The sequence below is a fragment of the Contarinia nasturtii genome, unplaced genomic scaffold (assembly GCF_009176525.2).
Source record: "Contarinia nasturtii isolate CC-2019 unplaced genomic scaffold, AAFC_CNas_1.1 Cnas_scaffold_187, whole genome shotgun sequence".
Taxonomy (NCBI): Eukaryota; Metazoa; Arthropoda; class Insecta; order Diptera; family Cecidomyiidae; genus Contarinia; species Contarinia nasturtii.
In genome coordinates, this window is record NW_022197544.1 from 1,734,557 (window position 1) to 1,754,321 (window position 19,765).

General features: G+C 29.6%; 1 protein-coding gene across 9 annotated transcripts in view; it reads right to left on the reverse strand.

Moving 5' to 3' along the window:
- Window positions 1–19,765, reverse strand: part of LOC116336797 (sex determination protein fruitless) — a 60,023-nt gene that overhangs the window by 9,619 nt on the left and 30,639 nt on the right. For 5 of the 9 annotated variants that reach the window (XM_031760931.1, XM_031760930.1, XM_031760936.1 and 2 more), the window contains one exon: window positions 403–9,001. The exons of 1 other annotated variant lie outside the window; for it this stretch is intronic. In XM_031760931.1, the coding sequence (XP_031616791.1) occupies window positions 8,595–9,001 (407 nt within the window). In that variant the 3' untranslated portion in view covers window positions 403–8,594. Of the gene's footprint in view, window positions 1–402; window positions 9,002–13,899; window positions 15,562–19,765 lie in introns of those variants that run through there. 3 more of the 9 variants (XR_004200740.1, XM_031760938.1, XM_031760932.1) reach the window with 3 other exon arrangements.

Sequence of the window (19,765 nt, forward strand, 5' to 3'; positions counted from 1 at the left end):
TTATTTATATTTTTAGACGTAGGTCATATCGTTGCATGCATCAATGGACGTGAATTTCGTTCATTGAATCCGAATCAAAACGATGAAATACAAAACACAGTACAGGACTCATTGACATTGGCAACTTTTAATAGAACACTACTAAAAGGGAATCTGTTGAATAATTATAAAAAGAATAGGAAGGGTTGCTCATCGGGCGGTTACAATTTTTTTTTTGTTAAATGCAGAAATTTGCGAACAGTAATTAACGACGAATGTCTTTCGATGGATTTAAAATTGAATTAATTTATATAAGTGAAATAAAAAAAAGAAAAAACTAGATTATGTGATCAAATGTGCTTAATAAAAAGGTTCCAAGAAATGACAAGAAATAGTTTACAAAATGATAAAAATTCGAACAACTTCAGTTTGCTGTATATAATATTTATTATAAATTACGCTTGTTAAAGTGACAACATGTTACTAAGTTTTAATGCTTTCTTTTATTCGGTAAAACGAACTAACTTCTTTCAAGAGCTCTTACTACCTATAGTAATATTGCACACACCATTTATTATCTAAAGCGTTACATTTTCGTATATTGGTTCCTTTTATAAAAACACCAGTGTAAACTACAATACACTATTGCCATTGTGTGTGTTTTGTTGTTGTTGTTGTTCATTTTCGATTTTTCATCAATACAATTCATGACTTAATTCATATAGTTTTTTTTTCTTCTTTCACATTTAAGAAATATTACTCTCAAAAATAAATTCGTTATGTCTACCGTTAAAGAATGTTTAACTATATTTTTGTTTGCATATACGGTTACAAAAAAGAATACACCAGCTGCACAATCTAGAAACTTAATTATTCACTTGTTTTTGTAGGAATTTGTTAGAATTAATTTATGTTAACTACAAAAAAACAATGCAGATTATCATGTAGCACTTGATAAAAAAGAAATCTTAAAATCTGTGGCATATATTCAAGTCATACAGATGATTCGACTTCGAACAAAATAGTATACGCATCTATTTGCACAATAATCCCAGTTGAATTTGTTTTCGAATAATGTATGTGTGCATATATAGATAGATTGCACCATTTTGTTCGCAACCGAACAAATTATTATCAAATAATACCCAGATTTTTCGATTCGTCAGAGGTGGATTGGAAATTCTTCCAAATCTTACTAATTCAGATGAATTCCTTTTGTTTGCATGAAAAAATTGCTTGATCGTGGCACATAGTTTTTAATCAACAGGAGAAAAGTTTTTTTTTTGTTCCATTGTTTAATGAATTTTGTTAATTTTTTGCATAATCGTATTACTCATAAAAATAATAACCGATATAATCTTGCTGCTGATTGTGAACATAACAAATGTGTGCTGGAATTTTTCGATCGTTCAAAATTTCGATGAATTGAAGTATAAGTATATAATCAAATTGCCGCACCGAATCAACCTATTACAATTAAAATAATAAATATGTTGTATTTTATCGTTTACAATTTTATTCTCAATTACTGGCATTTTGTAACGCTAATTTTATTCACTTTATATGGTTGAGTCAGTGAAATGTCTGATTGCTAGTCAATTGATGTAATTTGTGGTATTATCGTGGCATTTTAGCCAAAATTCACTTGGCTCATACGGTTATGACACCCATTTATACAATATTCGAGATTAAAAGAGCAGTTCAAGACACGTCCATTAAATTTTTTCGAACATTTTTAGAGCTACCCATGTATCAATCCAATTGGATGATTTGAGATTTTCTGACAAATTGAAAAGAAACAAAAAATGATCACTGTGTTCACACAAAAAGAAAATATGATCGTTGTGATTGAATACGTATGTTTATCAAAATGAATTTGACCTGCACAATTTCATATATTGAATGAATTGTGACCATGGTAGGTAAGTGTTGAGTTTATTTGTTTTTATTTAATCGTTTTCATAATAGATTAATATTTATTGCAATTAAAGCGTGAACATCGTTGTATTCACAATGTTCTATATTGTACCACATTTTCATAAAACACATATATTTTTTTTGGACAAAGACTCTATGTATATGAAACGGACTTTTTATGAACAAGAATTTCATAGATCTATTTAAATAGTTGTGTTTATGAATGGTTTAACCATTTTAATAAAATAACAACTATTCTGATAGCTCCAGAGAATCCCTGATTATGAAAACAAAAATTAAGAACACGCACGCACACGCAAACACTCACACGATATTTTTTTTTTCTTTTCTTTTCCGAAAAAGGCGTTATTCAATTTCTCTCTCTAGTACTTAATTTAGAAAATGATTCATTTTATTTTATTTTTATTTTTTTGCACAAGTGATAAAGTGTATGGCTCGGGAATCTATTACAGCTATCAAATAATGAATGGACAAGAGTAATTGTCAATGAAAAATAATAAATTTATTGAACAATTAACACTTGAAATGACAGCGATACGCCTTGCTTGAACCGAGTGTAAAATAAAAATGAAGTGAAATTCATAGTTTCAAGGATTCAAAGTACAGACTGCAAACGAATTGTAATTTATATTATAATAACTTGTATGCATTCAGATTGTTCCTTATGATTTTCTTCTCTGGTCATTTTGTCATTAAATCTATTTTGTTATTCTCGCTGAATAAAAAATGTTATTTTGAAACGAATGCAGTTTTCTAAAATGGATTTTATGGAACGCACTTTATAAACTGCATATTAAGATTTGAAGTCATGTAACAATGATGAAAACCCGGGCAAAAATGATGAAAATCAGGGCAATTCAATACAATGCAATCATACTTTATTGGAATAAACATATAACAGATGACTATTGAAAAACTGTCAACATTTCAAGAAAGTACACATCAATAAATAGAGTACCATAGGCCGTAATTAAAAATAGTGTTACTCATATTTGGTTTATGATCAAATTCAAGACGGCGGCAATTTTTTGCGCTAGAATTTTTAAGCTCTTTCTTAGTTCAAATCAATTTACAGATCAATATGTTCATCGAAATGTTCCGAAAAACAATTCGCTTTTCGATAACCGGATCGTCACAAAAAAAAAAGATGAATTCAATTTGAAATAATTTGTTTCAGCGAAAGTAACAAAATAAATTTTGTACCTTTTCACTCCCAGGAAATAGTGGTGGTTGATCAAAATTGGATCCTCTCAATTAGAATTTGATGTGTGGTAGCTTGTTCTTGAACCGCAAATATATGTCAAGTACAGCGATTAAACGCTGTCTACCATTCTCGTATAAAAGTATCTATTGTTAAACATTGTTGATTGGTCGGAGCCAATGTTGTTTCTACGATGAAAAAAGAAAACTCACCATGAAAATGGGAAACTTAATGTAATAAATTGAAGAGTCATTAGTCTTCGTCTCTTTGTTATCTTTTATGTATATATTTTTTTTAATCTCTTATACTTATCATATATATATAATATCTATACTTATTTTTTTCACATTTTTCATGTTGTTACTGGACCATTAATTGTATTATGATGAATATTATAATTCTAGTTTGTCAAAACATCAAAACATAATGCTAGACATACCTTTCCATTAATCCATTTTATAGTTGTACGATATTGTTTTATTCGTTTAAAATTGTAACTCGTGTGTAATTTGTTTGTATTGCATGTGTGTGTGTGTGTGTGTATTGATTTATGTGTGTTTATTTTTATTCATTATTTTATTTTATTTATTTATTTTGCAAACATTCTTCATTAGTAAGTTGTTAATTATGCTTAAATTTATGAATTATGTATCTAAAATCGTTGATGTTTTCAACAATTGTAAATTTATTTTCATATTTGTCAAAAAATACGAGAATAAAAGCTCAAACCATAAACGTAGTTGTGATACTAGCTAGATTCATACGATGAAATATTGCAAAACAAGTAATATTGCACATTAAGTTCTATTACCCATTTATAGATTTGTTTTCTTGATGTAGATTTTTATTGTTGTTGTTTTTTTTTGTCCTTCTTCTTAGATAATTCGGCATTCATTTCCGTTTCATGATTAATCGTGTTTTATTTATTCCTATGTTAATTTACTATGTCCATTTTTGCTTTAATTATCATTTGGAATAGCACCAATGTATTAATTCACTATCACAATCGTGTTGCTAATAATTTTTTTCTTTTTTTTTTTGTCGTTTAATTACTTTTTTTGTTTCTTTTTCATACTCTTTATTCGCATTGTTTTTTTTTTTCATTAAGTTCGGATTGAGACATGTTCACTTAACAATTTATTTGTGTTCATTAACCTGCATTTTGTGCCTTGAATATTATCGCTTTTAAATATGAGGTTATTTTCATATCGTATTTATCAAAAAGCCAACCCAACAATTCAATACAGTAAAATGAGTTGAAAGAAAAAAATGGAAATTTACCAGTCATTTCAAGAAAGAGCCCATCTTAAAGAGTTTTCGAAACATGCATCACATACATAATAATGTATAATGGACAAAGGTTGTGCGCAATTTTATGCGTAAACAACATGGAGTTTAATAAGCTTATACACAAATTAGTACGAAGCGTACCATTCCCGATGTAATTGTCAGTGTTTTGAATAGAACGACGTGATTTTCTTTCTGTAAACTGATGATCACTGATTTCTCATTTTGATATTAACAATCAGTGGAATTATGAAAAAAAAATATCAACGAAACCTCTCTGAATTGCTTAAATTTGAGTCCATTTAGTCCACGATATGGTTCATAGACAGATCATGGTAAATAATAATTGCAATTGCATCACTCCAAATGTTTGTTTTTTTTTCATTTCCACGTAAAGCCACCTCAATGTATACACCTCAAGTTATAATGGTTGTAATTCACATTTATAAAACTGATTAGACTTAATAAAAAAAAAACTAAAAACTTTCGTAAACTAATAGCAATTGTAAATATGATTTTAATAAAAAAAATGCCATATCGTAATCAAGAAGTTATATCGATTCTTTCCGTATAAATAATAATCGTTTAGTTAGACATTTTTGTTTTATAAATGCACAAAAATTAAATAGATAAATGCAAATTCGGATAAACGTTTAACATAAAAGAAGCAGAAAATGTGTATGACATGCACATAACTATTTGTACGGTACAATAACGTCAAAAAGTTTGTAAAATAGTCTAATCAGTTAAAGAGAAAAAAAAAGTTTTATCCCCAATAGATTTACGAAAAAAAAAAAATTATTGAACTTTGAAGTTTTTTTATATATTCGGTTTGCACCAGCGTGTGCATGCGTTCCATTTATGGAAAGATGTTGATTTTTACACACAAAAAAACGAGATAGAATAAAGAACATTTCTTAGCCAAAGTATATATAATTCGAATATTGCGATTTGATACTAAGAAACAGAATGTGTGGCAATCCACTGTGGCAGTGGTGGTACGTTTCTTTTTAAATTTAAATACTTCGATTTCTCAAATGTAGAGTTGTGCAAATATTTATGTCATATCTATGCATATTAATACGGAGCGCAAATGATCCATAGAAATGTCGACTGACAATATCGAAGTTCGCTGGTGAATTCAGCAATTTCCATGGTTTTTCTTATATTTTTAATATTTGAATTACATTTTTGCTTTTAAAACTTGCTCCGATATGCTTACATTATTATTGAAAGCTGCCACGATATCTGCATACGCACGTCTTCCATATAATGAATGTGCTTGCATGTTGCGGGTGCGTGCACGCAGCATTAATAGGATAAGTGTATCCAAGCAACCAAAAAACGAACAGATACGTTTTTTATAAAGAAATTATTGGCGTATTCTCTCTTTTTTGTTATCCAAACAAAATGTTCGAAGAGAAGAAATATTTCGATGACAAAATTGAAAATGTTCTGCGTTGAAGAGGTTGCTGAATTATGTGTAAAGGTAGACTATTTTTGCGCTGATCTAGTTAAAAAAAAGTATATATATTTCGAAATGAGATCTTAAAGCCCGTGATAAATATAAATCGGTGCAAATGATTTTCGTTCCTTTCGTGACCAAGTATTTTCTTATTGTGAGCAAGATAACGTCGAGCTGGTTCTCATTCCTAATTATGTCACATTAACAATATTGAAGTGGATGGAAAATATAAATTATAAAAAGAAAATAACTGGTAAACTAATTTCTATGGGGATATATTAAATCTATTTGAATTGATCGGTTTAAATGAGGATTTTGAAAATGTCTAATGGCTAGAGTTAGTGATTGCTCATTTTGTCTAGCATAGTTTTTGAAGACCGACGGTAAAACTGTTTCATTTTGGAAAACAGACCTGTGTAGACTAGGCGGAAATGAAAGGCTGAATAAAGTTGTAGTGAGGCTCTCTCAGGCATCATGACACCGAATTGAGGATTTTGGCAGTAATTAGCGTGAAAATATCATTCAAATAAGTAATCATCTAGATATATTATAAGAGTTAAGTACGCTTGAGTTGGTTCGTTAAAGTATATAAAATTAACTATATTAAAATCAACAAGAATAAATAAAAAAAAATACATTAATTGATAATATTCTGATATTGCACACAATAAAACACTGTTTACATTCTTTTTCAATAAGAACACCGAATATTTGGATTACGCTAAGTAGGCCAACGACCAATCTCATGTCGATTCTTCATTCGTTACAAATAAACGATTAATATTATTTAAAATGTGACCATAAAACTAAAAAACTGCGTGAGTTTTGATAGAAATTGATAAATGAATGCGACATGTTCCAACATTTGAAAAGGTAATTCTGAAAGCTTTGCTATTTTACCAACACATTTATATCAACTATATCACTCTGAAAATTTTACAATTTTTAATGTAGCTACTTCAGAACTACTGAACTCATTAAAAAAAACAGGATTTTAATGCAATGCGTATGAGACTGTTACTGGCATCTGTCTAAATATTACATTTAAAATGAATACTAAAAAAACAGTAAAATAAATTTAGCGAAAATAAAATATATCTCAAGCGTCCCGTTTAATTTTTCTTTTGAAGGCATCTTTTTCGGGAGAAAGCAATCCGGCAAAAATGTGCTACATGAAATGATCGAGATTCCGTTAGGTCTCTTGCCAATTAAAATAGACTATCGAATTGTCTCTTGTTCAAGCCAGATAACGGGACATAGTCACGCTTAAGGTGATTTATATTAAAAATGTGTGTACAGAGTGAATTCAGTTTGTTAAAAAAACGTGAACAAGATTTTCGAAAATCCATGCGATTGTCATTTTTTTAAGCTATTGATATAAATAATAAAATTAATTAACTTTAATGTGTTTCGTAGCACATACTATGTGGAATATTTAATAAAGATTTTACAAGTTAAAGTAGGCCTTATTCCTTCCATTCTTCGAGAATCTATGTCGGTGTGTGTGTGTATGTGTATGTGTGTGTGTGCGTAATAAAAAAAAGAGTTGGATAAAACAAAAACGTAACTAATACGCATATCTTCATTCGAAAACAATATAAAATCAAGGCAGGTAAATAAAATAGGTACAATTTAAAGAAATATAGTGGTTATTTTGTGAACAAAAGTCTCGGTGATAATTTAAATTCGCGTACATAAAACATAAAATATTTAAAAATATATATATCGTTGAATTGGGTGAGTATTTGGATATATTTAATTGGCTTTGATTAATTGATTAATTTTTTTTTTTTTCATAAATAATTGCACATTTTTGTTTGTGATTTTAATTAAAGTATACACATTCCAATTCTGGGGGAAAAGATCAAAGACATTGTTTACACAAGAACATTTCTTGATTTGCCGTATTGCAATAAATCGCACATAACTAACGACAAAAACTCCATTCTAAACTGATATTTCACTAGAAAATCCAAAAAATGGTCCATTTTTTTTTCATTTTGAATAATACAAAATGGCAAAACGGCAAAATGATGTTTATCACAAGAGAAATAATACTTCTTTCCAACAAAATAGAAGAGCTTTTTTCATCTTAAATCGTTCTATGATGTAATATTTCCAGATTTTTATTTCGGATCTTTCCCCCCTTCAATTCCAACCAAATGCATAAATCGTCACTCTCAGTATGATAAATTTAAATTTTTATTGTTCAGTTTTTAATGATTTCATTGAAATGAATCTTAATAAATCGTGTATATATACTTATATAGCGAACTGTCAATAATTCGATCTATTTTCTAAATCCTGAAAATCGTTGCAAATTATATAATTTAAATGCAAAAAAAATATTAGCTTTTGCATAATATCAACAGATTAGTATCAATTTTTAAAATTGTCAGTTTTTAAATGTATAGGTAATTGAATTAACGGTTTGCAGAACTTAAATAGATAGCTCGGAATATAGATAGTTCGCGACAATAATGAATTAATAAAAAATCTAAAAGGCTGACCACATTTTTATTTATCTTTTGTTTGTTTGTTTTTTTTATTCATTTCTCTCTTTTTATTTCTCTCTCTCTTTCGCTCTCTCTCCCTTCATTAGTTTTAATTCATATAAAATTCCATTGTTGGCATCTGAATCAAAGTGTATCCAAAGCACTTGTGGGATTTTCCGATTACAGAAAGCGTTTCAGTGATACCGTAGTCCACGTAAAGGTGATTATATCATTCGGAAGGTCCACTTTGTGGTTGCGCCACACTAAATGTACCAGCTGCAGCAGCAGCGGCCGCGGCTGCAGCAGCAACATGCGATGCTATCGATGAACCCATTAAACTTTCAAATTTTCGTGTATCGGCTGTCGTAAGTGATGTCTCAGACGTTGTTCCCATTAAATTTTCAAATTTACGCGTGTCTGGATTGTACATTGGATGCTTGAATTTACAATGTGTGCGCAAGTTATCGCTTCTTGTATAGGTGGCACGACACAGTGGACATTCAAAACGGCCCGGAAAATGTACATGATAATGATTACGTATGTGAGTGACTACTTTCCCGCACAACTTGCAGCGATGTAAATTGCAACCGCCGGATAATCGTTCGAAGGTGAGGCGCATGTGCCAGGCCTTTGAGCCTGCGAACACAACAACAATATCCGATATTGCTTATATTTTTCATTTTACATTTCGAATGAATGGTTTTTTGTTTGTATGTTTTTTTTAAATTTTTTTTTTTTTATTTAAATTCAAATTAAATGTCACTTAGTAATCTAATCATTGATATATTTTTTTAGTTAAGGGTTTATTTATATCTGTGTATAATACATTATATAGTGTGTTATTTGAATTTTGTTTAATTAATCGCAAGTTGCTTTTCTACTATCCAAAAAAGTGTTTTGACGCTTTTGCTTTCCCATTACTAGCCACATTTTGGTTGTTGTTTAGTTAAATTTGAAACGTTCGAATGTATAAGGAAATTAATTCACGAAAATAAATTGATTGAATTTAGTTACATTATATATGCTTTTGTAATGTAGTGCATTTAATAATAGAAAGACCCAAATATAGTAATAATATAAGTATAATTTTTTCTGGATTTCTTTTATTGTTTGCCTTCATTTTCTTTCGCAAAACAACGGGATTTTTTTTTGTTGTAGAACGTGGTAACGAAAAGGATTTAAATAAATTGATTGCAGTAGTGGTGAACTACATACAGATAGAGAAAATTTAAAGTGAGAGATGAGATAATAACTAACTAAAGTGTTGAATTGATCTTTGTCATGAATATCAATTAAATAGTGCATGAAACCAATGTTTGTGAGCCAATATGGTCATATCGATCGATCAATTTAAAATATTATCACAGATGCACTGACAGAAAGCATACCGGACTTATGAGTTTATTCTAATGGGCTGTGTCCCCATCAGTAATCGTCAATATTTTTGATTTTGTGTGGACGAGATAAGTTCAAAATTAATTGGTGAATTTGCAGATGTTCTAGTAGGTTTTCTTTCAGTGCACATTTTGGATTTTCTCACGTTTTTCACCTTATAATAATAACTTTTAACCAATAGTAGTTAATGTATGTATCAAATGAATTTAATATCCTCAACCGCAAACGATTGAAACATGAATAGTTTTCTATACCATTGTTAGTGGCTGAAAGTATTTATAAATTGAGAATGAATTTGAAAACACATATTTTTTTCGTCTGACACCTTAGTGCGAGTTATAGATCTTATCGTGTGAAAGGTAATAATTTTTTCTTTAAATCGATTTGAAATTATGTGATCTAAACATATATTTTCTAGTAGGTGAAAAATGTAAGATATTTGAGAGATATTTGGCGAAAGCAAAAATATTTTAGAAATGCTAAAGACGAGCTCAAAATTTGGTTTAGACTACCTAATCAATTAATATTAGTAAGCAAGCAATAATGGGGAAGGTATCTAATACAAAGAACCCCAAACATTTCAAAAAGTGTTTCACTCTAAATGAAGGCATAAAGGAAAGCAAAGTCGCTCAATCAAATATTTTCGTTCGTTTTAAACATTTTTTCTTTCAACAACAAGACTTGAAATTTAAGTGATTTTTTTTTTCAGAATATTTTCTATATTCATTATGAACAATTTCAAAAAGTGGCCAATCATCAACGAAGAGTACTTCAAATATAAAAAGGATTCACTGTAGCCGGTAGTCATTTTAATCAATGCTGAAGTCATTGAATCTATTAGTTTAATATAGTTTGTGTTTGTGAGTAAGTTAGTCACATTTTAATTAATTTGGATAATCCATTTTCATTCAGCTTTCATTCGCAACCGTATTCCATGAATATTATTTGCATTGTACACTATCTGAACATTGTGTCATTGTCCGTACCAGACGCTAGTATATAAATATTTCATTCGCATTATTTTTGTTCTAAAGAAAAATTCAAGCAGTATATTTGAATCGAAACATTTCGTTTCTGAATATGCTCGAACAATTGCAAATAATATTGTAAAAAATGTTACGACGAAATGTTAGATCGAAAATAGATAGTCTGACGACAATAACAGTTTGAGTTCAATTACAATAATGTGAAAAAGATGAAGATGTTTCCACCATCATAAATGATGGTCTTTTTCATTTATTAGAAAATGCGTGTCCATCACAATGAAATATATTCAATAAAACCAAATTCAACATATTGTTCGTTAGCAATAAAAATAATAATAATAATGTATGAATGGAAAATTGAGATAATCAAAGGTGTATGTAAAAGCTAAAATTTAAACAATATTTAAGAAAATAGTGAATAAAGCTGCGAAAAATTAAGCACAAACATCTAATCCAAAACCCCACCAAATGAATTAAATTATTGTACACTTGTTAGACAGCTGCAACTAATACAGTGTGATTTTAAGTATTTAAGTCAAAGTTAGAATTGATTTTAATTCCGTAAATTTGTGAAAGTAAAGAATAGAACCATTTCTGGGACATTGGACAATCGTGTGAACTTATTTGTGTGTGTATGTGTGTGTGTGTGTGTATGTGTATAAGTTTTTTTTAAAGTCATTTGGATAGAAATGCATGGTTTCTCTCAATGGAACAATTCAAACTTTGCATAATATGATTTCATCAAAATAAAATTGAATCGATTTAATAATATTTTCAGCAAACTATTGCAAATCGAAATGATTTTTATTTAAAATAAAGCGGCTTAAAATTAGAACTGAAGATGTGTTCACTTTGTTACAATCAGGAAATTGAAACGAATTCGAGAAAATCTAAAAAAAAAATATTCAGAAACAAACATGATAAAAATTGAAAAGGGTTCCAATGAAATATTCATGGCTCTATATAAGTGTTTCATTCATTCGTCGAATAATATATTTGATATTTTTAATTTTATGAAAAGAATAAAAATAAAGACAACAATCAAAAACACTGGAACACAATACAACCATAATTCTCCACTGGATTGAACTCATTTCTGATGAAATCAATACTGTCGTATGTTACAAACCAACCAGAATAACCAGAGTAAACAATTTTAACTTGAGCTTCGGTCCCAAACTTGATAGAGTGCATTTGGTAGGACCCACAAGCTCACTTTTCTATATTTTCATTGCTGTCACTTTCATTTAGTTTAATATCAAAACGAGAGAGAGAGAGAATTTAATTCGTTGCCTCTGGAATTTGATGTTTTTCGAATTTTTTCTTCTTTCAAAATCGATCATTTCCGAGCATTTAATCGACTTTATGCTTCAATTTACCACAACCACATTTTCTAGCATATTCTCTTTGTCAACGTGTGCATGTGTAAGTTTATGATAAACACTCTGAATGGTCCGCTTTGATACATCGTTTGAATTTAATTCTTGGGACCGTATAGTCTAAAAGCGCAAATCCATTGTCACATTTTAATGTAAATTTAAAAGAACAATTGGGTGTGATGCATGTTGTGAAATTCAATTACAAGCAAATAAAACATGAAATGTGATTAATCGTTTCGAAGTAGATTGAAAAGAAAATAAGTTTTAACGCAATTAGTTTCGATGTATATTTTAAGATGACAGTTCTGTTGTTTTCCTCATTCTAACATTTTACAAATTCAAATCGTTATTCATTAAGGTGTAAGGTACTTTTACAGGTAAATAATGTGTAATTTTTCAGTTTTTTTTTTCTTTCTTTTCTTTAATGGCTCAATTAGGAAATGCATACAATCGTTAAATATTCAATAAATACGGATTGCTGCGTGTTGAATGCACATTGTGTTCCAAAGATGTGGGCAATATAATCGATTCAATACATTGTTGATTATAACATTATTAATAATATCACAGTGCGACTAAATGGAACATTTTTTTTGTATTGATCGCAGAGATTTGATGTGATTTGATTGAATTAGACCTCAAAAAAATCTTGAACAGGCTTTAGTTTTTATTATTATCCAATGGGAAAGTTCTGGGAGGTTGGTTTGGAGCCTCGATGTGGAGGCAATTTTTTTGGTTACTTTTTTTTTTCTACATTCTTACCACTTCTCTGGCCCAGAGCAGATGGTAGATTTTCAAATCAATTTTTTCTTAAACCTCCAAGTGAACATGTATGCATCAAAGCGGTAAAACCGAATACTGTTTTGAGCTACGGGCCTAATTCATTTAAACGATATCAAATTTCTTTGGTCAAAATTCGGGTGTCGCACAGTGAATATATTCATTGGCAAACATAGCTACATAAGGATTTAATACACTCACTTAACTGGTGTGTACAATTGTACATAAAATATCTTGAATTTTATTTTTACAATTTTCTCTTATTCTTTTTATTAATCGTATGCTCTGAGGGTAAAAGCTTATCGCATTATAATAACAGTAGACTCTCGTAAAAGTTGGCATGCATGAAAATATGCTTTTTCCAGAAATGTTGCACAATTTCTCGAAAATATGTTGGTTAACTTTTGTGAAAGTAAGTGTATTGTATTTTAACTATAAAACAATCCGAACATATCCATTTCAATTCCCGTTCGGTCAAATATTTCGCTAAAAGTCTTCAAAATTTAAACTGAAATTACTAAAAAAATATTTTCCGAAATCTAAATGGTTTCTTTTTTTATTTTGTTTTCTCTTTGCAATAAATATGTGAGATGTGCTATGCGTTTCTAATCGATGAAACATTTGAAATAATCGAGAAATTGATAAAGCCATCAACCCAGATAATACGTCATTTTAAAAGACTAGCTATTTATTTCTATAAAATAAATAGAAAAAAAAAACTTAAAATCCATTGTAATGATGATAATAATACAGGATTTGGTATTTTAAGTGCATATATTATATGTTATTATTCTTTTAGCTCGGGTAATACTTTTTTTTTAAATTCATTCACAACTAGCTTATTGGATTTCAATACAACACATTCCATCTTTATTTGAGTATTTAAATTTATAAAATTGTTTCTTCCATAGTTTTCTTACCGTTTTAATACACATTTGTCTTAGCCATATAATCTAACACTTTTAGTTATTTGCTTTTATGAAATACAACATTTATTTTTTATTTTTTTGAGTGCGTATGTAATTCTGTTGGTATGTAAAATTATTTATTTTATCTTTCATTTTAAATTCGTGTTTCAAAAACTTGGTTAAACTTCTGTAGATTAAGTGAAATTATTTTCATTGTATGTTGTGTTTTTTGTTTACTTTATATTCAATTTAATGCATTCACTAAGTTGTGCATTGGCTAGAAATAATTGAAGTTAAGAAGCATGGATGAAAGTTGAATATTTGGGCAATCCGAACAAATAAAAGTGCCAAAAACGAGATCAATCCACATTTTCATTTATAAACTTAATCGTTGGCCGAATTTGTCATTCAATAACTCTAAAACGTCAAAATAAAACGAATTTTTTGTTTTGTAAAAGTCAATATGAATATGCTGTGAAATTTATATATAGAATTATAGGTGGCTGGAACTTGAGAATCACTAAAATATGTCGACAATGAAAAAAAATCTATCTGTTTTCCGAAATTAATTGAGGAATTGATGATTTTCGACACTTTTATTGGACTTGGATTAGTAAAACAAATGCATGGGGACAACCACAAAACTAGTTTTTCTAATGCGTGAAGTTGGTTCTCAAAGAGTAGTAACACCTTGCGAACTGCAGATGTGCTATCTATATGCTCTATGCTATCCGTTTTTCCATATAAACACGCTGTTATCTTATTTCTAAACCATTTTTATTTGTACATGTTCTTATGGAGCTGAACTTGTTAATGTTAGATGACAGCACTTCTTCAGTTCCAATTTCATTTATATTGTCTCTTATGTACTGTTCGCACTCTATGTTGGTTCTCTTGGTAGTTTTACGTACAATTTGTACCCACATTAGTGTGAAGTTGGCTTCGTTATGCTAGTTTTTACTACTGTTTTTCTAGTTTTCTAGTTTGGTGGATAGCCCCATGAACAAATGCGTCTCCAAATTTATTAAGATCATTGGATTCTTTGATCGTTTTGTATAATCAACGACTTACAAGTGAAGTAAGTAAATGACGTGACGCATTTTTTGCTGTAAATTTATGCTGTATCCATTGAGTGAATTTTGCATTGCTATTTTTGTGTATTTAAGTTATTTTATATATATTTTTATGGCGGTTTTGTATTTTTTTAGTATTCTCGACGTATGAGTCTGAGTTGAGTGTGGTTGGTGTGTGTATGTGTGTGTGTGTGTGTGAAATAGATATAATAGATATAGAGCGTATGGGATTTAAATCCAGTTAATTAATTCCCTTTTTATAAGGCATATTATTCTTTTTTCGACGATACTTGAGCAATACATTCATCGGTCACATATGAACATAATGATTAAAATATCGATCTTTGATGTCCGCATGTTTTATCTTACAGTGTGCCTTCATGTTGTCTCGGCGTGTAAACTTTTGGCCACATACAGGACATTCGTGGCTCTGAGGACGATGAATATTTGCATGATGCCATCGATTTGATACCGTTTTATGACAACTAACGCATCGATACAAGGTGGGGAAGGTTCCAGACAGCTGAACAAATAGCGTCGAGTAGTCAATGTTGTGATCGCGTCGCGTTACAACTGATGAACCATTTTGTCCATTTTCAACCATTGCGTGACCAACATTGAGAAGTGTTTGGTGAATTCGTGACGCCATCAATGGCTGCAGAACAATCCGTTCACCTGTAATTAACAACAGGCAACAACACGAAAAATGGCGTCACGTACACAATAAATGAGATAGATAAACTCACTAAGCACCAATAATTTCTTTATGTATTTAAATTATAATTGGATCTGCGAATCCAGTGTTTTTTTTTTTTTTTTTTGGTTTTCGATTTTAAATTGTAATTTAAGTGGTAATTTTTAATTTGAATTATTATTATGATTATGATGTATGTAGATAAATTTTGTTTTTCTCATTCAATAGGACTGAATTGACTATTACGGTTCTCAAAACATTTTGTAGTATTTGTCTAATATGCTTTATGAAAAATTTTGTACTTCTGATAATTTAATGGATATATAATCTAAAACATACTCTAAAATAGTCTTGGGTTTAAATACGCATTTACAAAATCAAACAAAAAGCAATGCACACAAACAACGTGAACAAAATTGATTTGAATATAACTCATCTATGGTTTTCTTTTATTTTACACAAAAGCAAGAAGTCTGCTCAACTCGAACTATACCGTATTTATGAAATAATTTCATTTACTTTTTTAATTACCAAAGACCTTGTGACGATATCAAATTTTTCCTAACAATTTTTCTTTTTGTCACAAGACAAGCATAAGAATACAATCTCCTTTGAATTTTGTAGCATATTTTGAATGTCCGTCGGAGCATAGGGCCAATCTAGGAAGTAGACACTGTCATTTTCTTCTAACATTTTCTACGAAGTTAAGTATTCTAATTCATTTTTATATAGAAAAAGCTGACATCTTTCTAATAAACTATGGGTAACACTGTGACAGTTCTACGTATACAACGTGCATATGGCATTAATGCTATTAAGTATTCTCTAGTTAATGTTTAGTGTCTGAATGCCAATATTTTATCTGATGTTATCGATATGGTCTAATTTTATCAACTATTTTCGTATACTGTTTTCCTGTTTATTCTAAGATTAATCAATTTGTCAATTTTTGTACTTTCTAATAAGCTTATGTTGCATGTTATTTGTCATTTTTACATTAGACCTTAGGACCGCCTTTGGTCGTTTCACCTTAATTTCGTCTTTAGGGGCACTCAGTGTATTTTGTATTACCACTTTTCACGCACAGTTAGGTAAAAATACTTTTTTTATACAAACTAAACTAGGGGCGCTGAGTGCCTGAAAGACGATTTTGAGGTTAATATTACGTTGTTAAATTTTAATGCATTGAAAATGATGACGAAAAATTGTCAATGTCGATTGTTCTTCCACTTTTTAACAGCCCTGTCAATATTCATTAAATCAATGTCACTCTTTGTTTTCGGCTTTTATTTCTATGTTGTTGTTGTTTTTGTTGCTTGTATCTTTGAACTTTAACTAAAAAGATATATAAATTATTACTTGAAATTTATTCAACGTTATGAAAATTTGATTTTCTATCTTATGCTTGTCTGTTCATGTGCTTAAGTAATCATGAAATCAATTTTATTCAAAAAAAAAAATCAAATTGCATGTGCCAAAATATATTCGATGTTGTAAAAGCTATAATGCAATATGATGCATGAAGAATAGATGGTGAATTTAGTTTAACTTATAACATCGTATGATTAGGGAATCCGTATTCGTCAGAAACCTTTCTTCAGTCTTACGTTTTTTTTAAAAATAAATAAATGAATTTTTCATTTTAAATGGTTTAAATTTAATCAACATTTTGTCTTTGTTTCAAGTTGATAACATTTTGCTTTTGCGTAAAAATTTTGGCCCATCACACACAAAAATCGTAGTATTACAAAATAATATGAAAGTGATAACTACGATGTTTTTCGATAATATTATCATTAAAAATTTAATTTCCAAGCGATATGTCTATCGGAAAGCATGGTTTTTATCGTCATGTGACATTTTAACGTGACAAATATGCAATGTCAATTTTCGTCAGATAAATGAAAAATTTATCACATTTGAATGATTTTTAATGATAATTTTTCTGCATAAAACATATAATTTGCCAATTACATATTATTTCGTGATTCTGCATGTGATGATATTATTGTATTTAAATTCGGAAAATATTTTTTTAAAATTTAAATAAAAATGTTGGCGATAAAAACTAACCAATTATGAAAATTTAGTTCATGTTAAACAATAAATTTTCGTTTTGTGACATTTTATTTCATGAGAAACTGTAGCTATATTCATCAATATGAACAACCATTCGCATAAAGATCTGAGTTGTCTGTCTTTCATTGACCGTTTTCTTATCGTGGTATGCGTAAATGACGTGTCAGTCTACATAGATCATTATGCAAAAAATGATTGAAATTTAATGTGGGATCGATTTGGGTTTCTCAGAGCGATATTTGCTTTACTGTACTTTATCAGGCAGATGCACTAGTACTGTTCAAAATAAAATCAATATTATATAATTCATACATTTTGTTTTATACATAATTGCAAAATAATTTTTCAAACGTATCATTTACTGCAACTTGAAACTCAAATCAAACAAATAAAACAAAACCAAAAAAAAAAGAATATATATATTTAGCATCAACTAAAATCAGTGAACATATAAATATACGGTGGATGTCAAAAGTGGCAAAAAATACAATGGAATCGTTAAAATGAGGAAGTGAAGAACTGAACAATTGAATTGTCATTGACAGGAAGCAAAAACAATACACATATACTATGTTTCGGATAAACTCATAATGGATAATCAACAACGATGTAAATAATAATTTATATGGAATAGGTTGAAATTGTTTATGATTTCTAAATAAAAATAGAAGATTTTTCGTTTGCCGATTTATAAAACTCAAATACACCTCAGTTCAAGACCAATGCTGGAGCAACTTGGATTTTTGCACAATCCAAAATAATAATTGCAATTATGCGTATGCGTTTGTGTGTGTGTGTGTGTGTGTGTGTATGTGTGTTGGTGTGTGTGTATTTGTCTCCCCCTATAAAACGGATGTGTTACGTTGGCAATGAACGTCATTACTTGTTAATTAAAGTTTATGAATGAATGTGATATGCGGATAATATTGCGTTCATGAAACCGAATTAATGAATTCAAATTTTTAAACATATCACTTATTTATTATAGTAATACACCATGTTGTTCTCCATCGATTGATTAATTAATATATTTTTTTCAATTCCCGAGTATATCAACGGTGCTCTTTACAGAGCGCGTGCTCTTCTCAATTTTATTCATAAGCAGCAGAGATAATAATATAAGCAGCAGAGATTGTTTCTCAAGGCAATATATGTGAGGAGGAGTGCTCAGAGAGACCGAAGAAGCAGTGTTCTTCCTCAATGTTGAGCAAAATATTAAAAGTTAAAAAATACCGAAAATCATTGTAATTTTTTTAATTTTTAAGATTTTGCCTCTCAGTGCTCCTACAGCTCTTCCCTTAAGCGCTCCTTTTCACATATATTGCTCTGAGAAAAAGTCCCTGCTGCTTATATTATAAATGATATGAATAAAATCAGAAGAGCACAAGCTCTGTAAACAGCGCTGTTGGTGTACTTGGTTTATTGTTTGCATGTTAACGTTTCGATTATTATGCCATAATTTATGAATTGTTATTCCTCTAGAATGAATGCACATAAATAGAATTTGGTGTGAAAAGTTTTGTATCCAGGTTGATTGATGATGAATAAAAATAGCATAAACCAATCAAAAGCTCAGTAATATGCACAATAACTAAATAGAATTAGTTTTTCGTTTTCTTTTTTTCGTCGGACATTTTCAGAGCACATAATTTTGGAAAAGGGAGTGAGTGGACTTCTAATGAATGTAACCGAAGCATGTGAGTTCATGATATCAACTAGATATGTATGTATGTATAAATTGCGTTGAAAATAATCAACAGAGACAAAGTCAAAATGAAGATGGGTTGTAAGACCACTTGAATCAAGGACCAAAAATTTGAACCAACATGAATTTGCATTAGTGTTAAGTGTCTGTATATTGGAATCCACACTGACTGCATAATCCTAATTTTGATGCATATGACACGCCTATAAAACTAAAGCCAAAAGATTGTCACTCGAACATTTAAACCGAAAATCGAAAATCATATAGTGATTGTACTCTATCATCATTCACTGCATCATCTAAATCTCATCACATTGACGAATGCTTTCAATAGATGACAGAACTCAATAAATAATAGTGCACTTTATACCATTTTCGAAATATTTATTTCCAATACGATG